Source organism: Silene latifolia, chromosome 9 (assembly GCF_048544455.1).
Source record: "Silene latifolia isolate original U9 population chromosome 9, ASM4854445v1, whole genome shotgun sequence".
In the NCBI taxonomy this organism is placed as follows: domain Eukaryota; kingdom Viridiplantae; phylum Streptophyta; class Magnoliopsida; order Caryophyllales; family Caryophyllaceae; genus Silene; species Silene latifolia.
Genome location: NC_133534.1, coordinates 93,297,889 through 93,323,769, shown reverse-complemented (window position 1 = coordinate 93,323,769; position 25,881 = coordinate 93,297,889). Strand labels below are relative to the sequence as shown.

The 25,881-nt window shown below is 34.5% G+C and overlaps 1 protein-coding gene across 1 annotated transcript; it reads right to left on the bottom strand.

Annotated features, from left to right (window-relative positions):
• Positions 1 to 12,503: 12,503 nt before the first annotated feature.
• Positions 12,504 to 17,166, bottom strand: LOC141601346 (uncharacterized). Its single transcript, XM_074421620.1, has 7 exons — positions 16,162 to 17,166; positions 15,861 to 16,110; positions 14,826 to 15,778; positions 13,651 to 14,708; positions 12,891 to 13,087; positions 12,703 to 12,802; positions 12,504 to 12,648 (listed from the first exon to the last, which is right to left on the bottom strand). The coding sequence occupies exons 1-7, from the start codon at positions 17,164 to 17,166 to the stop codon at positions 12,504 to 12,506; spliced, it is 3,708 nt and encodes a 1,235-aa protein (XP_074277721.1).
• Between the last annotated feature and the right edge of the window lie 8,715 nt (positions 17,167 to 25,881).

The window sequence follows — 25,881 nt, the reverse complement described above, 5'->3', positions numbered from 1 at the left end:
AGCTGATTGTGACAATCTTGGTGATTGCCTTTCCAGGTAGGGTTTCCCTACTCAGTATTGATTACATGGTTGTGTTGGTAATTAACTGTTGATGTTGTATGACGTATTGGCATTGGATTCTGATTTGGTGATTGTTGGTAGTGTATTGTGATTATTGTGTAAATATCTGTGGTTCTTGGGGTGCATCCCTGGCTGAGTGGAGTCACTTGCAGGAGTGGCTTCACGCCCTTGATTCGCCCTCTGTGGAACCCGCCACAGTGGGGATGTCCACATTAATGAACATAGTTTTATCGCTCGGATGAGATGAGCGGGGCTTAGGTGGGAACGACTGCGGTCCCCCACTGGCGACGAGGATTACCTGTTGCGATGGGTAATCTGGCAGGGCTACACTCTTTAGTGTGTAGTCAGGTGTGTGGTGATGTGATGGAGTTTGGGTTGATTGAATTGGTTGTGGTATTGTTTTATTGCAGCTGTTTGTTTTGTGTAATCAGTACTGACCCTGTTTAAATATTTTAAAAACTGTGGTGATCCATTCAGGGGTGGTGAGCAATTGTCTAGCAGGTATACTATGGATGCGCGCGGGATTAGCTAGGGATAGAGTTGCCACGAGTCTGATAGTAGTCTTCCGCCGTGTTGTCTTTATACTTTTCTTACTTCAGTTGTAGTTTGGTTGTAGAACAGTTGTACTTTACTTTACAGTTGGTTTTGTTATGTAATCACTTAACCTTATTTATTAAAGTACGTTCTTTTATGGTTTATTTGATATACATTGCCTCGGATAACCGAGATGGTAGCATTCTCATGCTTTAAGTGGTTCTAGTAAGGCATTTGGAGTAAGGGGGTGTTACAACAAGAGGCACCCTTAGAAGCTGACCAGAGATCCCTGATCTTCAAGAGTAGATGCACAGTTCAGGGAAGGGTTTGTAACTTGATCATAGAAGGAGGGAGCTGTACCAATGTGGCTTCCATCACCATGGTCAACAAGCTGAATTTGATGACTCAGGATCACCCAAATCCTTACAAACTCATATGGTTAAACAAGGGAGCAGAGGTTAAGGTTGACAAACAATGTCTAGTTCTATTCTCTATTGGGAAAGTGTACAAGGATGAGGTACTGTGTGATGTTGTACCCATGGATGCTTGTGTTGGAGTAGGTGTCCTCGACAATAATGCGATCACATGTTTAAATCTCATAATAAGAATGCATGAGGGAAAGCAATATTTTATTGTCAACTGATCCATATTAATCGGTAATGATTGGCTGACCAGAGTTTGACATTACTATCGTATGACGGTGGTGATCAGTTGATCCCTTAAGGTCATACCTCTAGGGTAACACTCTTAATTGTTTAATTAATTAATTAATTAATTGTATGTTGATACAAGTTAATTAATTCCTTAAATTGAACAAATTTTATTTATAAGAGAGAGTTTTATATCTTGTTGTAATTTGATTAAATAAGATTCAATTTAGTAATTAATTTGTTATATTACTAAAATTGATTAATGTTTGTGAAACATTTGAGATAAGAGTAATTAGTTAATTATAATTACAAGATGTTGTAGATTATATTAACTAGACTTAATGTGACCCATTTTATTTACATGTAACTATGAATTACTTGTTAATTTGTTAAATGTAATTAATTTAAATATATAATGATATTTAATTTGTTAAATATGCATTATTATGCCTAATTACATATGACTTGTCATATGTCACACAAATTACAAATGACAAATTACAAAAGATAAAATGGAGTCCATTTTACATATGGGTGCCGGTTTTAAGTAGGTGGTTTATGGTTTTATGGTTTATTGTTTTTTATTAAGAAACACCATCATTACTACCCTAAACTAGACCTACACCTAGCCCTTCTTGTGAAGACAAAAATAAAATTGAGAAGAACAATTTTGGCTCCCAATAAGAGCCAAAACCGGCTGCCTCTTCTCTATGTGAGAATATTTTTGTTTCTTATTTTTCTAGTGTAGAAAACTTAAGCTTATCTCTCTTATATTCCATCATCCTCTCTTACATAAAATGGTTTTATGAATAATTTGTTCATTAACTATTATATTATTCTTCCATTACTAGAAGTAGTATACAATAATATTAGTTATAATTTAAGGACACAAATACTAATTTCTAGTAACAAAATTAGTACTTGTATTAAGAGGGATTACCTTGGTGTGGGAATTATCTGTCTGCTTCCCTTTAAATATAAGGATTATAACGAAATCATAAAGATGATAACTAGTCATAAATGAAAATTACATAAACAAAATAGTAGAGGATGAAGAATCAACCTTCGGTCCTAGCAAAATCGGCCTAAGAACAATATCGCAATGATATTCGCCTATTAGTTGCACCCAAGATGCTCCGAGAAATGCCCTTCAAATTGCTAGAATGAGATCCCCAATTTTCTGTAAATATTAGGGTTTTGTGTGTAAATTTTTGATGAGAGAAATGATAGAAAAATTAGGTTAAAAATGATCTCCCTACTCCCTCTTATAACCGAAATAGGAGAGTATTAAGGGAAGATATTTTTCCTCTCTTTTTCTTGTTTTTTTTTTACCGAATTAAGGAGATAAATCTGTTAGGTTCATATACCTATTATTAGACTCCTCTAATAGTGAACTAATTAACTTGTTAATTATTTGTTCTTTAGATCTAGTGCATGCATAACAAAATGAAAGATTTATAAGAAAAACAATGTTCCTTACATTGTTATATGGTTCGAAATATATGGGCACAAGTAAGGTCACCTTCCTTCACTTGTTCTTGAGCTTATAATGATGGATGATCCTCCTAAGACTCCAAGTATAGAAGCCACTCCAATAAATTGCACCCAAGATTAATCCCAAAAATTCCTACTAATATTAACTAGATATATAGTAGAAATATTTCCTTAATAATACTAATATTCTTGCATTACTACCTCTAGTAATATATGATGAGTGTATTAGTATTTATAGAGAGTTTTATGCAATTGCATGTGAGGGAAAAATAAGAGGAAAAACAAGCAAAAGCATTAACCAAATTTTGAGCAACAAATGCTCTCTTTATAAGACCAAAACCGGTGGCCTCATGCATGGTAGGAATCTTTTTGTTTTGTTTTACTCACTTGTAAAGTCTATGTAGAGTGTAGGGAGCAATGGTGTAAGAAGTAGTATGAAAAGCCTTATGTGATATGTCACTTATCACACAATAACCAACATCAACATAAGACAAAAGAGCATCTTGTGTGCTCTTATGTTGGCCGAAATATTGGTCTTTTTATGGACCATTTTTGCCTTTTGTCATTTGTCCCACAAATGCTTATAAGTCATATGTTTAACTATCTTACATATTTAATTATTAAAATAATCATTTAACACTTAAATATTACACCTAATAATATAATATACACTCCACTTTTTGAGTAGTATACTACCATTATATCATCATATAATGGGTCCCATAATTACTAGTTAGTTAAAATTACAACTTCTTGTAACTTTAAATAACTAATTACCTCTACCTCAAAACTTATATAATACCTCAACAAATTTAGTAATAAAACACTTAATTACTAAATTTTAATCTTATTTAATCACATTAAAATAAGACGCAAAATTGCACTCCCACAATTAAGGAATTAATTAATTCGTATCGCATACAATTAATTAAATATCTTTTTGGGCCTCATCCTATAGGTGTGACCTAAAGGGATCAACTGACCACCACCGTCACACGACAGTAATGTCAAACTCTAGTTAGCCAATCATTACCGATTAATGACGGTCGATCATTGTATAAAGAATCATCCCTCACGTATTCTTAGTATGAGATTTAATTATGATATTTAAATCATGTGATCGCACTATTGTTGTGGACACATTTCCCAACAATCTCCCACTTGTCCTCGACAAGTGTGCGTCACCAATTCTCTTGTCCTATTACAATCTCCCACTCAATGCAAGGTGTCTTGCAGGTCGTACTTACATTTGATCATATCTTGAGTGGTTTTCTCGATCTGGAGATTAACTGTCTGACCGGAATTATCTATCATAGATACCTTCCGAGCGTGGCCACGCATTTCCAGTTAACTACTCCTCGAGTGGCCTTGAGATTTCAAACAACCCTGACAAGGGGTGGACAATTCCTATCGCCCTATTCCCTTCGTTCACCACACCATCATAACCCAAAATATACCTAGTTTGACCTCATTTACGAAATCGTAGAGTATAAATCAAAGTTAATCGAAGTTGTGCCAACTTGGGCGAATAGTCTCTAGTCAAAAGAATTGACTCATAAGAATACTATAGTAGCTCTTGCCACGACCAGGCTTTATGAATTACCGAACTCTATAAGCGGTCACGCCCGACGATTGTCTCATACAGTCTGCCTATGTGATCGACTAGTCATCCCATATGACTCTATGGCACTTGAACTTGCCATCAATCGCATCACACTCTAGTCACTTGGAGACGTCACCTCATATAAGTAACTAGGGGCGAATACCATGTCAATCCAGTTCACTTTAATGGGGTTCAATTTGTCTCTACAACCCATTCGGATACGACAAGGCAACGGGTGAGTTTAATGAAACTCAAACGATAAATGTGATTATTACATATGAATAGTCAATACTCTATTACTACTTCATATTCTATAATCTTTAGTGTATTATAAACACTAGTTTAAATGCAATACAAGCTTGGCTAGTGGATATACCCGATATCCATATATTCCAACTTTATTAATTGCAATTTCCTTCCATTCAATGTCATCTCTAATGACATGAATTTATCCAAGTATATGTCTAGACTACTTACTAGACATGGGCTCTTTAACTTGAAAGATGCTCCCATTGTTATCATATAACTTGTGATAAAGTCATTTGTTGAGGGATTCACCTTTAATCCCTACGTTGACCATTTTATCACAATTTACTTAGATTCCTTTTGTAGTATTTGCAATGCGCGAAATTAAAACACCTTTCTTAGTCTCTTTCTCCTTTGTCAATAAGACATCCTAGGATTTCAACAAACCCGTTTTGGTTTGGAAACTAAAGTTTGTGTATCCCATCAACACCTAACTTAGTTTATCATCCAAACATGTGAACGACTCCTTCCCTAATTCTTCTCAAGAATCTCAAGGATGTTCTTTAAGGCTATCACAAACCATATCATGGGAATTATCTTGTTATTGACTTATTATGCCCTAGGCATATTTTTCATCACAGCACATGCGTCTGTTGGCATACATAATCGTTCTAATGGCGGAAACATTAGCAATCGATTTCATGTAATCAACAACTTAATGGGTTCAGTGAACGACTATGATTCCATCATAGTAATTCCACTTTCATCATCATGAATAAGCCATTCAACCTTGTTGATGTTACAACAGATACGAAAGATCTTATCCTCATAAGACTCTCAACTCTATGCCAATATACTCTCACATAGATTCGGTAATCTAACATATATTGCACCCTTTCCTAGTCTCCCAATCACTCTTGCCAGAAGAGAGCATTGATATATTATTCTCAATAATTAATATGTCATCAACATATAAGACATGGAAAAACAATTCTAGCTCCCACTTAACTTCATGTATATCATGATTCTTCAATCATGTGAATGAAACAATTCACTATAATCACATGAACGAAAAGTATAATCCTTTAATGCTAGCTTAAGACCAACTTGTGATCACTTAAGATAGCTACGCATAATATGTTAGGATTCTTAGATCTTCATCTAAGATTTTGTGTTTCAAACACTTCCTTCTCTAAATTCCCATTTTAGAAAAGCGAATTTAATTTGCCATTTATCATGACAATGAAATGCGGCAATTCCTAACACAATTTATCTTGATCAACATCTTCATGTAAATATTTTGCATTTGTGTACTCTAAAGCTCTATTTACCTTTAAAGAGACCCTCACTTTAAAGTAAATCTACTCATGAGCAACAATTTTCGGATTGTAATGCTTCGGCTCGTATGTAACAAGGTCATGATACTATCACTTTCACAAAGTAATATTATAACAATAAGACATGTGCGATAAACTCCCACTGAACTATGCTCTCATACTATCTTCATAGACAATAGTTCAATACCAACTCCCACTCTATAATTCCATTACTTTCACAAAGTTATATTTCAACTATAAGAGATGTTTGTGACGATACAATCTTCTCCCACTCTATCTCTCAGAAATACATCTAAATTCTTGAGAGATAGCTTTGTGAGTTACAAACATATATATTTAACGGGGTATTAGGAGTTTATCTAGACTATGTATTAGCTTTCAAAAGGCCATCCCTTTCATGGCAGTTTGATTCATGTAATATGACAGTCTTATCCATGTCATATGGTTTAATAGACTCTCTATTCTAGGTATCTCATGGTTGACCATCCGTTTAGAATTACTTGTCCGTATTGGATTGCAAATTCCCAAAATTGAGTTCAACAACTCAAACCGACTCATATTAGTTTGATCTTACGGGTAGTGACACTAGGTCATAATCCATCTTTAATAAATCAAATTTATTACTTAGATCTTTGCCACTACGATTGGGTCGTAATGCTTAGAACTTTATTCAATTGGTTCTCTACGTCATTTTAGAAATTTCTCAAATCTCTCAAATGCTTCACCTTTTATTAGATTAAGTAAATATACCCTTATCTACTTGAATCATAGGTAAAAGTGACGAAGTAGTCATAAATTCCCCTTGCGGTGATGTTCATTAGACACATACATCGGCATGTATTAGTCTCAACAAATCACTTGCTTGTGTCCCTTTACCACTAAAGGAAGTACAAATTTTATTGCAAAGGAGATTAGATTCGCATATTCCGTATGATTGAAAATCAAATGGTCCAATAATACTAGTCGACACTAGCATTTAATGCGTTTCTCATTTACGTAACCTAATTGAAAAATCAAATGTACAAATCATTTGGATTACTAAATATGAGTCTTTTGGATCGTATTATATAGATATCTTTACATGAGTTGGAACTGTCTAAAACTTGTGTATCATAAAGATAAGTGACATGGCTCACATCCACGTCTATTTTCAATAAAATACAACAATTGTCTTTGAGGACAAAATATAGATCATTTCATGTCTCACATGGAAATAATGTTTTAGACTAGGTGGGAACATAATGTAAATCATAACTCAAAGCTATCACCAAAAACAAGTATATAAATTTCTTTTGAAGTGGCGGCTACCCGAGCTCCATTTCATTGTCAGAGATTCATATCACTCTTGTTTAGCTTTTCCACATTTCCAAGTCCCACTTGGAGTAACAAGCCCAACTTTGATATCTTCTAAATACTTGGGGCAATTTATGCTTCCATTGGCCCATGACATTAAAATAATGATATTCATGGTAGGATTGAATACCCATCTTGGTTTTGTGGTAGTCTCACTATCAACTTCCAATTCACAATCGGATTTGGGTTTCTATACCTTTCTTTGCTTTTCCTTTATTAATACCAATACTCCTTTTATTTGCAAGGACACTCTTGCTAGAACTCCCACTTTATTTGATATTTCTCCTTGTTTCATCAAACAAAGATATCTTGGAATTTGTGAGATTCCCCTCATATAAACCTCTTACCTGAGAGGTAGGCATGAGTATGAGGTGTAGAAGTAGTAAAAAGACAAAGATTCCCATCTTCACCAATGCTAAAGCGTAGTACTCTAATCGGGTCGTTGATATACGAGAAGCATTTTTCATAGAATGATTGGAGCCAAGAATTAATGGTGATCGGTGTATGATTATTAGATGATATTGGAGTTGTCATTGCAATTGATAAAACAAATTTGACTACAAAATAGGAAATGAAGGAATTAATTATCATCTATCGTTTTAATAATACTCGTAAATTTAACTACAAGCATTGCATTTATATAGTGACCTCCACCCAACTACATAAATGATTCCGAGATCCAAATTCATATCAACTCGGGCACGGTGAGCCGATTCATCCCTTATTAATATAACTCGGTGGATTAACCTTTTAATCGATTCTACTTTTAGAACTCTCGGTCGATAAAAATTACTCTAATTCTCATCTTTAGCCCGGAACACATGCGACTACGGTCAACAATACTTCCGTTGAGCTCAATCCAAATTTCGATGTAATAACATTTTATTACCCCACTTCGCCAACGTAACAAGGTTTGTATTACGGTGAAGCCGGATTAACTCCCTCATGAAATTGGTTCTTCATGGGTTTCTACTATTTGGTAAGGCTTTATCTCAATTATTATATGTGAGAGGTCTTGTCAATTTATTATCTATCACGTTTTAAGTGAACTAAAGCGGTGAACTACGATAATTATAATTGACATGGTCGATGACTCGATTAGATATGCATGTGTTGTTATGGCGATTTGGCAATGCATGCAACATATTAAAAGAAATGCAAAGCAATAAATAAAATTCCTAGTATGGCCTTCCTAAAATAGAAAATCAAATAATCTATTACATATTCGGAAACCAACTCCTTTGGTCCCTTGAATCTTCAAATGGCACGCCTCCCAAGACACCGTCTTTGTCGGATCACCTTTCCGAATGGCACCGTCTTTGAAGATGCTCCATAATTACAAATAATAATAAAAATACAAAGCTATTCCTATTATACATTTGTAAAATTGAAAAACTAATAAAATAAAAATGAAAGTGATACGAGATCACATTAAATTACAACCGAATCAATATACCCTTTCATTACGGGTAATATTGATTAAAACTAAGGCCATACTAAGATAAAATTACATAATTCAAAATTATATAAATTAAAACATTCAACAATTGAAATATGCAGCATTATAATATGTATCTATCATGCCAAATGATGTGCCAAATCGCCCTATTTAACTTATGTCGAACATATAACCCGGTTTTATGGAAATGCGTGATAATAACCTTTTAAATCACTAATTAACACTTAAATCACATCTAAGCTCAAGTTAATTATTCTAACACATTTTAGGACTCAAAAATCAGTCATCACTAAATTTTTGACAATAATTCAACTTGATTTAATTTTATGCTCATTTTTTACCTTAAAAACATAATATATATGAATTAAATCCAAATTAAATCATAAAAGTTTCAAAATTTGATTTTTAAATTTTTGAACATTCTGGAATAAATCCATGACACTCATAATGTCAAAAATCATGGTTAAAATTTTCGAATTAATTTTGAGAAAATTTAGTTGCATTTTTATCGTTTTTATCTCATAAAAAGTATAAAGTATACGAAAATTAAACCAATAATTTTTAAAACTTCAGATCTGATTAGAGGGATATTAATGCAACTTAAAATAATTTTCTCAAACCATGCAATACGTTTTACCTAATTTTTGCTAAAATAGTCACTATTTATGCCATTTTTACTCAAAAATCCATAAATCATGCTAAAGAAGATATTTAAATCTAGAAATTTACATACTCTCTGTAAATCTTGCATGTGACATCATATTAAAAGATCATGGCTTAATTCGAAATTTAACTAATTTTAACCATTTTACCTCTTTTAATCCATCTTTATCTCATAAAAATCATAAATCATGCAAAATTAATCAAATTAACTCGTCCTTTTACACACAACTTGTAAAATATGCATGTGAGGTCATATAATTTTTCCAAGGTCAGAATCGAAATTAAACTATTTTTAGCATTTTAATACCCATTTTAGTCATAAAAATGTAATAAAATGACCAAAAATCCTTAAAATGAGCAATAAATTTCCATAAATCATAAAAATGATCTAAAAACATTTTAGGACCAGAATATATAACATGCATGGTGATTTCTTGGCTTATACTTATAAATCACAAATTTTTAGTTTTATATGTTAACCTTTTAACTCGGAAAAATAATAACCGATTATGCATGCAACATCCTTATGCTCTGATACCGCTTGTTAGGTTCATATACCTATTATTAGACTCCTCTAATAGTGAACTAATTAACTTGTTAATTATTTGTTCTTTAGATCTAGTGCATGCATAACAAAATGAAAGATTTATAAGAAAAACAATGTTCCTTACATTGTTATATGGTTCGAAATATATGGGCACAAGTAAGGTCACCTTCCTTCACTTTTTCTTGAGCTTATAATGATGGATGATCCTCCTAAGACTCCAAGTATAGAAGCCACTCCAATAAATTGCACCCAAGATTAATCCCAAAAATTCCTACTAATATTAACTAGATATATAGTAGAAATATTTCCTTAATAATACTAATATTCTTGCATTACTACCTCTAGTAATATATGATGAGTGTATTAGTATTTATAGAGAGTTTTATGCAATTGCATGTGAGGGAAAAATAAGAGGAAAAACAAGCAAAAGCATTAACCAAATTTTGAGCAACAAATGCTCTCTTTATAAGACCAAAACCGGTGGCCTCATGCATGGTAGGAATCTTTTTGTTTTGTTTTACTCACTTGTAAAGTCTATGTAGAGTGTAGGGAGCAATGGTGTAAGAAGTAGTATGAAAAGCCTTATGTGATATGTCACTTATCACACAATAACCAACATCAACATAAGACAAAAGAGCATCTTGTGTGCTCTTATGTTGGCCGAAATATTGGTCTTTTTATGGACCATTTTTGCCTTTTGTCATTTGTCCCACAAATGCTTATAAGTCATATGTTTAACTATCTTACATATTTAATTATTAAAATAATCATTTAACACTTAAATATTACACCTAATTATATAATATACACTCCACTTTTTGAGTAGTATACTACCATTATATCATCATATAATGGGTCCCATAATTACTAGTTAGTTAAAATTACAACTTCTTGTAACTTTAAATAACTAATTACCTCTACCTCAAAACTTATATAATACCTCAACAAATTTAGTAATAAAACACTTAATTACTAAATTTTAATCTTATTTAATCACATTAAAATAAGACGTAAAATTGCACTCCCACAATTAAGGAATTAATTAATTCGTATCGCATACAATTAATTAAATATCTTTTTGGGCCTCATCCTATAGGTGTGACCTAAAGGGATCAACTGACCACCACCGTCACACGACAGTAATGTCAAACTCTAGTTAGCCAATCATTACCGATTAATGACGATCAGTCGACTGTATAAAGAATCATCCCTCACGTATTCTTAGTATGAGATTTAATTATGATATTTAAATCATGTGATCGCACTATTGTTGAGGACACATTTCCCAACAAAATCTCCTTATTATTTTCGGTTTTCCCAACTACTAAAATGAGGTGATTAAATCTCCTTATTTTTGGTAGTTTACAAAATGTATATAAAGTGTATAAATTATAAATTGTCATTTAATTTATTCCGTATTAATTAGTCTACACACAACAACAGACTTGCAATGATATATTAATGCCGGTCTATAAATAATTATGACAATATCGTATAATATATATACTTTAACTATAAATATCGCATATTTATAATTAGCTAATTAAATATAACTGGTTACGTTTAATTACGAATTAACATCTTAATTCGTTTAAGCTAACATGATATACATTTAATAAATATAACATATTATATTCAATTTACGAATTGACAGTTAATTCGTCTCAGCTAATATTATTTAATTAAATTAAATAATCGTCTCATCAACACACTGACTAACTGTTTAGTCAAAAACTTGGACTAACCTTTTAGTCATTAGGCATCAATGTGATTATATTTTCATACAATCACATCTCTCAAACACATCCTTTAGGTGTGACTTTTAGGGACCAGTTGATCACCGCCATCAGTATGATAATAACGTCAAACTTTCTAGCAAGCCAACCGTTATTAGGTAATCGTTAATCAACTGATAAATTACGAAGTATACCCTTGTGAACCTATAAGAGATTTATAATGTTATCACACTAATTTGTGGAGGACACAAGCTCCAACACTTGGTACAATCCTTGAGGAGTAGATTCTACTATTGAATCTAAGGGTTTTGTTGGAACATTTTGAATTTCTTTAAGAAGACTAATTTGGAAGGAGTCCAATTAGTATATCCATTTCGGCCCTCATTGTAAGTAGATCGGTTTTCTTCTTACTTTGTATTATAATGTTATGCATGCATAAGATCTATTTAGTTTATGACTAAACTAAATCTATTAAGTTATTAGATGTGTTTAATAAAGAGGTTAATGAATCTTATAATTGGTATCAGAGCCAGAGTTGTTGCATGCATAATCGGTTTTGTTTTTCCGAGTTAAAAGGTTAACATATAAAACTTGTATTTTGTGTTTTATGAGGATAATCACCACGAAATTTTTTGCATGAATAACATTCTGGTCCTAAATTGATTTTAGGTCATTTTGATGAGTTATGGTATTTTTTTTTTGGAAAGGTTAAGTATATTAATCATCATCAAAGGAGTACAAAAAGTTCGTATATGTGACTGATTACAAAAATGTATCTATCAAGTATAAGCAATAACTGTCCTACTAAACAAACTATTGTGTCAAATGTTGGAGCCAAATTTCATCGTCTCTGGTAATGGCAGCTTTGTTTCTAGTCCTGAACCGAGTGCACACAGATTGAATTCCTTGGTTAACAATAATGCCAGGTTTGGTGACTTTGAAGTACAATCTTGCTTTGTTACGTTCCTGCCATATAAGATAAACCAACTGAATATAGCAAGCACAAGTAACCCTTCTCACCAATAGGCTATTCCTTCTTCCTCTTCTATTCCAGTTGACAAGTCCACGAGGATTAAAGTAAAATTGAAGCTTTTATTATAGCAGCTGCACACATCTGGTACTATATAAGCAATCAAAAAAGAGATGGTCATGAGATTCATCTTGGCTGTGGCAAAGAAAGCAGCTCAGATCAGAGGCACCTCCCATACGAACAAGACGGTCTTTAGTAAGTAGTCTGCCTAGAACAACAGCCCAATAAATAAAGGAAGCTTTAGGGACATTCATAGTGTTCCAGCAAACTCTCCACCAACTGACTTCAGGAGTAGGGCCCCTTAACCAGTTGTAACCCTCATTAACAGTATAGGCAACCTGCTTCCCCATCCAGCAATCATCAGAGTAAGCAGGCCTAAAAATGCTCATAATATGTGCAATTTTTTTCCAAAACCAACTACAATCGGGGGGGGAGGGATTATAGTTGGTCCAATGATTATCCTTCAAGTAGACATGAGATATCCACTTCACCCACAAATGATCTTTCTTGGAGACAATCCACCACACATACTTCCCAAGCAATACCTTGTTCCAATTCTTTGAATGCTTAATCCCCAAACCTCCTTCTGTTTTGGGCAGACAACATTTATCCCAACTCACTGCAGGGGCACGTAAATAAGAATCCTTACCCCCCCCCCCCCACCCAACAAAACGTTCCTACACAGACTATCAATCCTATTCATAATGCCATTAGGTATTAAAAAGATATTAGACAAATAAGAATGCAAGGACTGTAAAACTGAGGTAACCAAAGTGAGTCTACCAGCATAAGACAGATGGTTAGCCCCCCAAGATCTAATCCTAGCAGTAATTTTATCCATAAGTTTCCTTCCCTCAGTTTTAGTGAGCTTCTTAGACGAGATAGGGACCCCCAGATACTTGAAGGGAAGGGAGCCCTTCTTAAATCCAGAAACCTACAAAATAGCCTCCATAGTCTGAGGTTGAACACCATTGAAGTAAATTTCAGTTTTCTCTTTGTTGAGGCTTAACCCAGAGGCTGCTGAGAAGGTAGCATAATCCCTTAACAACCACATAATAGAAGTATCAGTGCCTTTAGAAAAGAGAAGAAGGTCGTCAGCAAATAAAAGGTGATTCAGTCTCAAATGACCACACATTGGGTGGAATCTAAAGTCATCTTGTTGCCCTACAACATTGAGGATCCTGGAGAGGTAATCCATACATATAGTAAAGAGGAGTGGAGATAGAGGATCACCTTGTCTAAGTCCACATTTGCCTTTGAAAAAACCAAAAGAATTCCCATTAAGAGTTAAGGAATAGGTAGGAGAGGTGACATAACTCATAATCCACCCAATGAACTGTGCAGGGGACTTCATATGATGGAGCATATGAGAAATGAAGTCCCACTCAACACTATCATAAGCCTTCCTCAGGTGAATATTAACAAGACATCTAGGGGAGGCTGCTTTTCTATTATATAACCGCACAAGATCCTGACAAATAAGAACATTCTCAACAATATTTCTGCCTTTAATGAATCCCCCTTGGTTAATACTCACAAGATCAGGCAAAACCTTTCCCAACTTGTTGCAAAGGAGCTTAGGAATGCATTTGTATATAATATTGCAACAGGCTATAGGTCTGAACTCAAGAACACTTGTAGGGTTACTGACTTTTGGAATAAGAGTAATATTGGTAGTATTGAGCTGTTTTAAGAGTTTACCAGTAGAAAAGAAGTCCTTAATAGCATCACAAATCCCAGGCCCCACAATTTCCCAAGAGTCCTTAAAGAACTGACTATTAAATCCATCTGGACCAGGGCTTTTAGATGCAGCAATAGAGAAGAAGCCAGACTTAATTTCCTCATGAGTAACAGGCTGTAAGAGAATGTTAGACAAAGACTCATCAACTACTTTACCAGATCTAACAGTGGCCTTATGGACTTTAGTAGTATGGTTGCTAGTTCCCAAAAGACCTTCATAATACTCCAAGAATGCTTTCTCAATATCTTGAGGATCCTGATGAATAATCCCATGAACATCTTTAATCTGAAAAACTTTGTTCTGAATTTATCTCTGTTTTATCTGACTATGAAAATATCTGGAGTTTTTATCACCCCCTTGCAACCACTCAGCCTTGGATTTTTGTTTCAAATAGCTAATTTTTGCTTTTTGCAAGGTGGCATAGGAATCAGCAGCCTCTCTTTCAGCAAGACTGAGCTGAGTGTCATTAGGGTTCTGATGAAGCTGGGTTTGTAAATCATCCAAAATGAGTCTAGCCATATCAGCAGTGCGTTCCACATCAGAGAATTTATTCTTATTGAGCAGCTTCAGTGGTTTCTTTAAATTTCTGAGTTTAGTAACCATCTGATACATTTTGACCCCCACCACTGTTCTATTCCACTCATGTTGAATAATTTCCTTAAACTGAGGGTCAAGACTCCACATGTTGAAGTATCTGAAGCTTAGTTTCCTAGCAGGAATATCAGGTTTCCTAGAGACTATACAAGGACAGTGATCAAAGTTACTCTCATTCATGAAATAAGCTTTGCTATCAGGATAAAGGAGTATCCAGTCAATATTAACCAGGAATCTGTCAATTCTAGAGAAAACCCCTGTGGTAGGATCCTGCTTATTCTTCCAAGTATAGAAAGAACCATAAGCTTGGATATCATTAACTTCACAATAGCTCATACACTGTCTAAAATCTCTGATTTCTTTCCAAGTCACATCACTCCCAAGTCTCTCATTATAGTTAAGCAAAGAGTTGAAGTCACCACAAATGCACCAAGGTTTAGAACAATTATCTTTAAGGTTGTTAATCTGACTCCATAATCTCTGCCTCTCCCCATCAGAATTGAAGCCATAAACCACTGTATACCAAAAAGAATCACCAGAGCTAATTTCAATAACCTCAACAGTGATATGTTGGTCTGAACTAGCAAGAAGATGGATAGAAAATAACTGTGGAAGCCAAATTATCCACACTCTTCCTCCAAGATAATGACTATTATTATTAACTCCCTCCCAGTAATGTCCTAATTTATGCAGAACAGTAAAGAAGTCATGCTCTTTTATTTTAGTTTCAACTAAACCAAATAAACCAACCTTATTCTGATAGAGAAATCTCTTAATATCTAGCTGTTTATTTGGATTATTCACTCCACGTACATTCCAAAAATCCATTAGCACTAGAAGACGATTCTCCACCATCAATTGATACTTGATCAATACTCTTCCCCTTATCTTTAGTTGGTGACACAGCCTCAGCATAAGTTTTGCCAGGACTGGTGGAAGAGCTGGTCACAAGCTCCTGCCTAGTGGCGTGAAGTATAGGGCTAGCAATAGGTATCAGAGACGAGTCATGATGAGTAGGATCACCAAAAGGAGTCTCAGGGACTAGATCCACTGATGCAGGAGGCTATGTAGGAGGAGCGACAGGACCAGGGGCTTTCACCACTGGCCTCCACACCTGAATTATGCGTGGTGCAGCAGCCTTCTTAATACAAGCCTCTTTAGTGTGACCAATACCTTTACAGGCTCCACAGCTTACTGGTTTCCACTCATACTCCACACCAACACTGACATCTGCCCCCTTTTCATCCTTAAAATAAATTCTATCCGGGAATTCTTGCCCTATTTTAATCTCCACCATAAGACGAGCATAGCTAATTTTGGTCTTATCCATGGTAGAAGCATCAGCTCTCATAAACTTACCAATAAGAGAAGCAATTTTCTCCAGACTAGAGGCTCCCCGGAATTTAAGGCCTAGACCACACAAATGAATCCAAACCGGTACAGCCTTAACAGGTTTCTTAGCCAAAGAAGCCGTTTCAGTCCATGGTTTGACAACAAGAGGCTTGTTTCCAAACATTAGAAAACCCTGCTTTAAAACCAGGTCTCTAGACTCCATGGTCGGAAAGTGTACCAGGAACGCCCCATTAGGTAAGAAGGACACTTTATCATATTTATATTGCCCCCAAATAGTCTTATTGAACCCAGATAACTGTGCCCATGGAGGGTTACCCCCCAACACATAACAGATGACCTCAGTTGACCAATATTCAAGCTCTGGTTTAACATCATCAAGAGTGATTTGAATAGGTTGCTTAAAAGGAGTGTTAGGACGACGCTTACCAGTAACTTGAGTCCACCCAGGTTCTTCAGCACCTGGTTCATCCTCTGCCTCAGAGACTTCAGATTCAACAGTTTCTACCACAATATCTGGATTAAGGACTGGAATCCCCACAATCTCACTAACCGAAAGAGTGGTCTTCGCGTCAGAGGATTGCGGAATCACAGGACCTTCAGAACAAGCAGCTGGTATCTCTAAATCAGTAGGTTTACCCATTTCGTCACTATTATCACTATTATCAAGATGAAGATCAGCAGTATTTGTGAAAGTAAGTCGTAATTTTCCCTTAGATTGAATTTTCTGTTTGTTGAGAAAAAATTTTGATCGTGGTTTCTTTGCCATGGTGCAACCGAAACCCTAATTTCCGAGAGAGGATTTTCTCTCTCTAGAAATCATTCTGATTTATGGTATTTTATTGCTCTTTAATATGATTTTAGTATTTTTATTACATTTTATTGAATAAAATGATATTTAAAATGCTAAAATTACTTAGACTATGATTCTGACCTTAAAATTTTTACATGACCTCATATGCATATTTTACCTATTGTATGTAAAATTTCGTATAAAAGTGTTTTATATTGCATGTTTTATGATTTTTACATGATAAAAATGGATTAAAAAGAGGTATTTTGTTAAAAATGGTTAGACTTCGTTTCTGCCCTTGAAATTTTAGTATGTTGTCACATGCAATATTTACACACTGTATGTAAATTTTGAGATAAAATGGTTTTATTTTGCATGATTTATGATTTTTAGATGTAAAAATCACATAAATAGTGACTATTTTGGCAAAATAGCTAAAATAAATTTTATGGCATGAAATTTTTTTCCCAATGTTTTATATATGATATGAACATCAGATCTAAAGTTGCATGTCAAATTTCGTTTGATTTGGATGATTATTGATTTTTATATTGTAAAAATTGATAAATAGCAACTTTAATAGTCATAAGTGTAAATTCGATTTTTGGACTTAAAAATTAATCATTTTCAGGTTCTAGTAACTTGTTTAGAATATTAAAAATTTTAATTTTGATTTATTGCATAATTTTATGTTTAATTTGGAATTAAAGGGTTAAAATTATGTTTTATTAAAATTTTGGAATTTTGGGAATTTTCCAGAATATACAAAATTATGATTTTGAAAATTTCGAATTTTTATGAATTTTTGGGAATTATTTCTTTATTATTATGAATAATGCTGTTTAAAGAGCAATAATAAAATATCAAGTTGAATTATTGTCAAATATTTAGTGAATACTAAATTTTTGAGTCCTAAGAAGGTTGGGGTAATTAAATTGGATATAGATTTGATTTATGTAATATTGTGTGATTTTAATAAGTTAATAGTCACAATAATCCATAAAACCGGACCGAATATACGATATTAGCTTAAATAGGGCGATTTGGCACATCACATGGCATGTTTCATACATATATTAATGCTGCATTTTTATTATGATTGTCATATTTTAATTTTATATAATTTTGAATTATGTAATTTGTACTTAGTATGACCTTAGTTTTTAATTGGTATTTCTCGAAATGAATGGGGATATCGATTCAGTTGTAATTAATGTGATCTCGTATCACTTTTATTTTTATTTTAGTTTTTCCTTTTTATAATGTATAAAGTAGAAAAGCTATATAATTTATTTATCCCGGAGTTCCTTGAAGACGGTGCCATTCAAGAAGGCTTTCCGACAAAGACGATGTTGCCTAGGAATGCATGCCAAATGAAGTTCAAGGGACCAAAGGAGTTGGTTTCCGAATTTGTAAATAGTTTATTTGATTTACTATTTTAGGAAGGCCATACTAGGATTTTATCGTTTTTGCTTTGCATTTGTTTTATATGTTTGCATGCATAGTTCATTAGTTAGTACTCTTGGAGCACTAAAGATATGAAGCTAAGTGTTTAGAATTGAGATGGTTTTTTGTGCAAGGAATTACACAAAAACCATGTTCTAAACCCATAAGGATGGTTAGAGAACCATCTTCGCTATATTATTTAAGGAGCAGATCTGCTAGATACGCTCTAGGCAGTAGAACAATGAGAGATTTACAACGGAAATTGAGTACACTTGCAATAATGAGATATGCAAGAAAGAAGGGATGAGATTAGAATTCGATTTTATGAATTGGAAGAACCATGGTAGTTCGTTCCAATAACCGAAGGTCATATCCCTACACACTGTAAGAACATTAGGAGTTATTCTAAAGCTTAGGAGCCTATCTCTAGATTGGATCTGGACATGTACTCAAAAGTTGTTATAATAAATATTATACAAAGGGAAAAAGTATACAATAAGGTTAGGGAAAGTGCAATGTGTTACTAAAACTTGCTAACCAAGGCCTTTTCATAGGCTAAGCATGATAAGTCATGCCATTTCAATTAAGTTGAGATGTATAGTTGTATACAATATTAAGAATGGATTATAGATTATGTAGTAATTGATATGGTATCAATTTTACATATGTGATAATGCATTCATCGTTTGAGTTTTATTAAAAACTCTTCTATTACTTTGTTATATCCAAATAGGTTGTAAGGACAACGTTGAACCCTATTAAAGTGAACTGGATTAACATAGTATTGGCCTCTGGTTGCTTATATGAGGTGACGTCTCGAAGTAACTAGAGTGTGATGCGATTGATGGCAAGTTCAAGTGCCATAGAGTCATGAGAGATGACTAGTCGATCACATAGACAGACTGTATAGGACACTCTGTCGGGCTTATGACCGCTTATAGAGTTCTGGAAATTTTTATATAGCCTGGTCGTGGCAAGAGCTACTATAGTATTCGTATGAGTCGATTCTTTGACTAACGACTGTTCGCCTAAGATGGCACAGTTTCAGAGTGACTTTGATTTATGTTCTACGACCATCGTAATTGGGGTCAGATGGGCATGTTTTGGGTCATGATGAGTTGTGGCTATTCGAAGGGAAGAGTGCAATATGAACTGTCCATCCTTGTCAGGGTTATGTTTTATCTCAAGGCCACTCGAGGAGTAATGAACTGGAAATGCGTGGCCACGCTCGTAAGGTATCTACGGTAGATAATTCCGGTCAGTCAGTTATTCTCCAGATCGAGGAAACCACTAATGATATGATCAAATGCAAGTACGACCTACAAGACACCTTGCATTGAGTGGGAGATAGTAATGGGACAAGAGAATTTGTGACGCACACTTGTCGCGGACAAGTGGGAGATTGTTGGAGTATGTGTCGTCAACAATAATGCGATCACATGTTTAAATCTCATAATAAGAATGCATGAGGGAAAGTAATATTTTATTGTCAACTGATCCACATCAATCGGTAATGATTGGCTGACTATAGTTTGACATTACTGTCGTATGACGGTGGTGATCAGTTGATCCCTTAAGGTCATTCCTCTAGGGTAACACTCTTAACTGTTTAATTAATTAATTGTATGTTGATACAAGTTAATTAATTCCTTAAATTGAACAAATTTTATTTATAAGAGAGAGTTTTATATCTTGTTGTAATTTGATAAAATAAGATTCAATTTCGTAATTAATTTATTATATTACTAAAATTGATTAATGTTTGTGAAACATTTGAGATAAGAGTAATTAGTTAATTATAATTACAAGATGTTGTAGATTATATTAACTAGAATTAATGTGACCAATTTTATTTACATGTAATTGTGAATTACTTGTTAATTTGTTAAATGTAATTTATTTAAATATATAATGATATTTAATTTGTTAAATATGCATTACTATGCCTAATTACATATTACTTGTCATATGTCACACAAATTACAAATGACAAATTACAAAAGATAAAATGGAGTCAATTTTACATATGCGTGCCGGTTTTAAGTAGGTGGTTTATGGTTTTATGGTTTATTGTTTTTAATTAAGAAACATCATCATTACTACCCTAAACTAGACCTACACCTAGCTCTTCTTGTGAAGACAAAAAGGAAATTGAAAAGAACAATTTTGGCTCCCAATAAGAGCCAAAACCGGCTCCCTCTTCTCTATGTGAGAATATTTTTAGTTCTTATTTTTCTAGTGTAGAAAACTTATGCTTATCTCTCTTATATTCCATCATCCTCTCTTACATAAAATGGTTTTATGAATAATTTGTTCATTAACTCTAATATTATTCCTCAATTACTAGAAGTAATATACACTAATATTAGTTGTAATTTAAGGACACAAATACTAATTTCTAGTAACAAAATTAGTACTTGTATTAAGAGGGATTATCTTGGTATAATCCTTGAGGAGTAGATTCTACTATTGAATCTAAGGGTTTTGTTGGAGCATTTGGATTTTCTTTAAGAAGACTAATTTGGAAGGAGTCCAATTAGTATATCCATTTCCTCATTGTAAGTAGATCGGTTTTCTTATTACTTTGTATTATAATGTTATGCATGCATAAGATCTATTTAGTTTATGACTAAACTAAGTTTATTATATTATTAGATGTGTCTAATAAAGAGGTTAATGAATCTTCAGCTTGCCACCTGCTGTTAGGGAGGCCATAGGAGTTTGACAGGAATACAACTCATCAGGGGAAGGAGAAGGTTTACAGCTTCAAACATGAAAGTAATAAGGTCACCCTGACCCCCTTACCACCAAATCAAAGAAACTATGGGAGTCCAAACATGCCAGAAGAGATCAGTGGTGTATTGTTCTTGTCTGAGGCTGCCATTGTTGTAGAGCAAGTTGTTGTTCACTCCATCAATCAAACACATTTATATTTCTCAACAAACAACTAGTTAGTGGTTAAGTCGAGGTCGATCCACGAGACGGTGTGCTTTGGGTTCTAAGTCTATCTATCTCAATTTATGCTAGTGTCACAATTGATTTAGGTTTGTAGTTGTGTTCTAAACTAATGAAAGCAATAAAGTAAAACAAGCAATAAATTAATAGATGTAAACAATTAATAAAGATACTAGGATGTCATGGGTTCATAGGAGATTCATGGGAGTACATCATACAAACATGTTCTCAATTAGAGGCAAGCACTTATTGTTGTGATGGGATTGAGTTAGTGTATATCTTACAATCCCTAGGAAGATTTAGGTCCCGGAGCCGAATCATCTAGATTTTACAACACCTACAAGTCGACTTAGTCTCCTCTTATTCAACTCTATGCATGGTCTAATGAGGCTCGAGTTGGTTTATGTCTTACAAGCCTCATTGAAAGGATTAGAGATGGGTAAAAAGTGCAAGGATTCATAGGCTCGCATTTCATCAAACATAACATGTGCATAGGTTGAAATCACCACAAGCGAGCAAAATAATTAAGAAAACATATTAGATTAAGCATAGATCAAACCCCATGTTTATTTCTCCTAATTCCCCACTAATCCTAGTTAAGTAACTACTCACTTATTATCATGGAAGTGCAGATACTGGGTAAGACCGTTGCATGTCCACAGATTGACTTGGCGTGCAGGTGGCTCGTGACCGCAGATCGGTAGGTGGCCCAAATCCACAGACCGGCCTGTGGCCCATGTCCACAGGAAGACATGTTATCAATGGTGTCAATCATTACAACAAGTATGAACATGATGAGAAAGTGAGGAATTAAATAATAAAGATTAAAGAGTAAAGAGATTATACCAAACTTTAAGATGAACAATTGGAAAGGAAAGAATAATAGAAGAAAACTTGATTGATTGATGAAGAGTTGTCAATTCTCCAATAATAACCCAATAATCTTCAAATTACCCAATAACAATAAAGCTTGGACAATAATTAAGGAAAGATTAATGTGGAATGATTGAGATTAATCTATTGTAATCTACTCATAATCTAATCTAAGAAAGGTTTTCCTCTACTAAGAGGGCTTCGTCTTTTGATTATTATAAATGGATTATATATAATGGTACATCATTAGGTTAAGCAAGGGTAGATTAGTAAATAACAATGCTAAGTGTTGAATAGAGAATTGCAAGTCCCGAGGGAAATGTGCAGATCAAGCTGCTACTCCTGGGGAGATCCGTGCGTCCTTGCTTGAAGCACGGTTGATTCTGTGAAGGAATCCGCTCGGATCACTAAGAAGATGCTCGGATCAAAGCTCCCTAATCCACTCGTCTCTTCGTAGGGCCGCTCGGATCATAGCATTCTGGTATGCTCGTCCTGTGCTTAGGACGCATGGATCCTGGCACAAGATACTATCCTCTTACTTAAAAGCCTACGATCTATGTATACTCTTTATTTTTACTTCATTGGTCATCGTTATTGCCTCCTCTTCATACTAGTCCATCCAAGATCGTCATCAAGCTTCCAAATATGCACAGGAGACGGGAATTCCGCCTCATTATCTCCTTTCCTACAAGACATATAGAATGCACTAGGAAAGCAAAATAGGAAGGATTTGACGGATAAAATAGTTATGAACTGTTGTGTTAGTATACTAAATATGTTCAATTAGGGGACTAAATATGCCCAATTAAGAGTCACATCAAACATCCCCAAACCGAACCTTTACTCGTCCCGAGTAAAGAGGTGACTAGAACTAGACCTTTATTTAAACTATCCTAGTAGTAATATAGCCGATGTGAGACAATTAGCGGGTCTCACTCCGCCCCTTCAACTCACAACAAGACATCTATGAGGTAAGATGCCTTCTTGCAAGGCAAGGTGGGGCTTACCAAAATGGCGATACATCCAAGCATTAAGCACACAAAACAAGTAATGGATGCATCTAGAAAATAATAGCCACTTTCCTTATCTAAGTGGCGAAAATCATCTACAAGGGAAGCAACCCTTCCACTCCATCATAGATATTGTTTCTCCAAGCTACTAAGTCTAAAAGGATACCAACAAATCACCTCCAAGTTGTGTTAAACTTGGGTACCTTTGTCCACAATCGCTAAATGCTTTTGTCAAGAGTAGTTTCCTTATAGTATTAGAAATACTGTAGGATCACGGAATTCCCCCTCTTGCCTAGACAAGAAGAAGGGTCGTCCCCTCTCCACCATGCAACAAAATGGGATCAATGGATAAAAGGGATCAAGATATTTTGAGTTTCACATTTGTAGTTTGCTTTTTGATTTGTTTTTCCCCCCAATTTCTTTTAGTATTTGACTTTTTGAGAACATTTCTTTTGCCACTTTTGATGTTTGGCATTTTGATACTTGGCAAATTTTTCAATCTTTGCATTTTTGAACATTTTTCACAGTAACCCTATTTTGTAGCAAGGGTACTTTTATTGAGCATAGGAGTCTCTTTTTGCTCCTCATTTCATTTGATGCATTTTGCAAACATTTGATTTCGATTTGGTACTCAAACTCAATTTAAAGATTTTTGTGCCCATTCCCTTTTTGTTGACAAAATATGATGATAGAAGTGTAAGAACGGTTACATGGCTTCAAAGGTCACCTTGGAATAAACGGTAGCCAAGGAGTTATCACACCACAAGGTACTATTGACTAGGCCTTAGTCCATGGGTTAAAAGATACTAGTATGACACATCCTAGGGTGTCTTAAGGGTATTCTAGCAAACAAAGTTTCAAGGAGAAAAATTATCTACAAGGGCCTTATATACACTTGTCAAGCTTCCTAAATAGGCATTTTCACAAAATTTTCTAACCATGAAACTACATGCCATGATGCAACTAACATATATATAACTCTAATGCATGTGCTTCTATCAACTATTATGCCATATAAAATAAATGCAACTCCTAACAACACATAGATACTCAAACCTCAACATCAAAATACACCACATCCTCCTTGACATATAAGCCCATCCTCCTCATAAATAATGAAAAGAAGTGGAAGGGAAATAGGGATTAGAACGATCATGCCAAGCGGTCTTCACATTCCCTTGCCAATGCCTCAAATGTAGTGTTGTATCTATGTGAGAAGAGAACAAAAACACAAGTATATACAAATCTACACTACTAAATTAAAGAACATGTTTTTGGTTTTTGAAATTTCAATTTTTTATGGATTTTGTTTTAATGAAATTAAAGAACATATTTTTGGGATTTTTTCAATTTTTATGTATTTTTGGAATATAAATTCCCATCCCCCACTTTATTTTGGACATTGTCCTCAATGTACATGTAGGAGTAGGAATGAAAAAGAAATACATGTTTTTTTATTTTTATAGTTTGTATGGAAATTAAAGTACAAATGCAATGATATTATATGAATGAATGCATGATCTAACTAAATGCAGTTCTATATGACATATATAACAAATGAATGCAATCTACACTATACTAGATGATGCATGATTTCTAGTAAACTATGGTCACCTATGATCAAACCTCCCCAAACCGATTTAAGCACTATTTCTAGTGTAGAAAGGAAGTTGGTCATTAGTGACTATGTATGAATTCTAGTCTATATGCCCTAACTACATGAATCATGTGAGATATAATATAATGCAAACTAATCTAATCATGTGAGATATATTACAATGCAACTATATTATATGAACTAACTAATGCGAATGCAATATGAAATATAATACAAGTGCAAGTGAGGTGTAAACGAAATGAAGATAATTGAAAATGCAATGCAACTATACATAAGAGATAGGGAGAAAGAGTATCATACAAATGGTGGTGGTGTGGTGAAACACCGCTAGCCATCCTACTCATCATCATCATCATCGCGGTACCCACGTCCGCTCGATCATCCTTGGTCATATCATCCTCCTTGGTTAGAGAATCCCCCACTTTGGTCTCCAAAGTTCCCTTCTTGGTTGCTAAAGTTAGGGAACAAAAGGTTTGGTTGAGCCCAAGATGGATGGGGCCCTCTAGGGTTGATGTACCCTTGTTGAGCCATGTTGTAGTAGGAGGGGTATTAGGCCAAGTAGTTGCCAACCCTCCCATTGTACACTCCAAGTTTAACATTTTGTATGAGTTGCAATAAATCATTCATGTTTGGAGCTCTTGGATCTTGAGGAGTGAATGGTACATGTTGTGTTGGGTAGGGTGGAATGGGTATATAGGATGGTGGTGCGGCACCCCATTCCGGCAACTCGCGAGGTCGATGAGGTGCTTCTTCTCTTGGTGGTGGGTTGTCATAAATCTCGATGGGGAG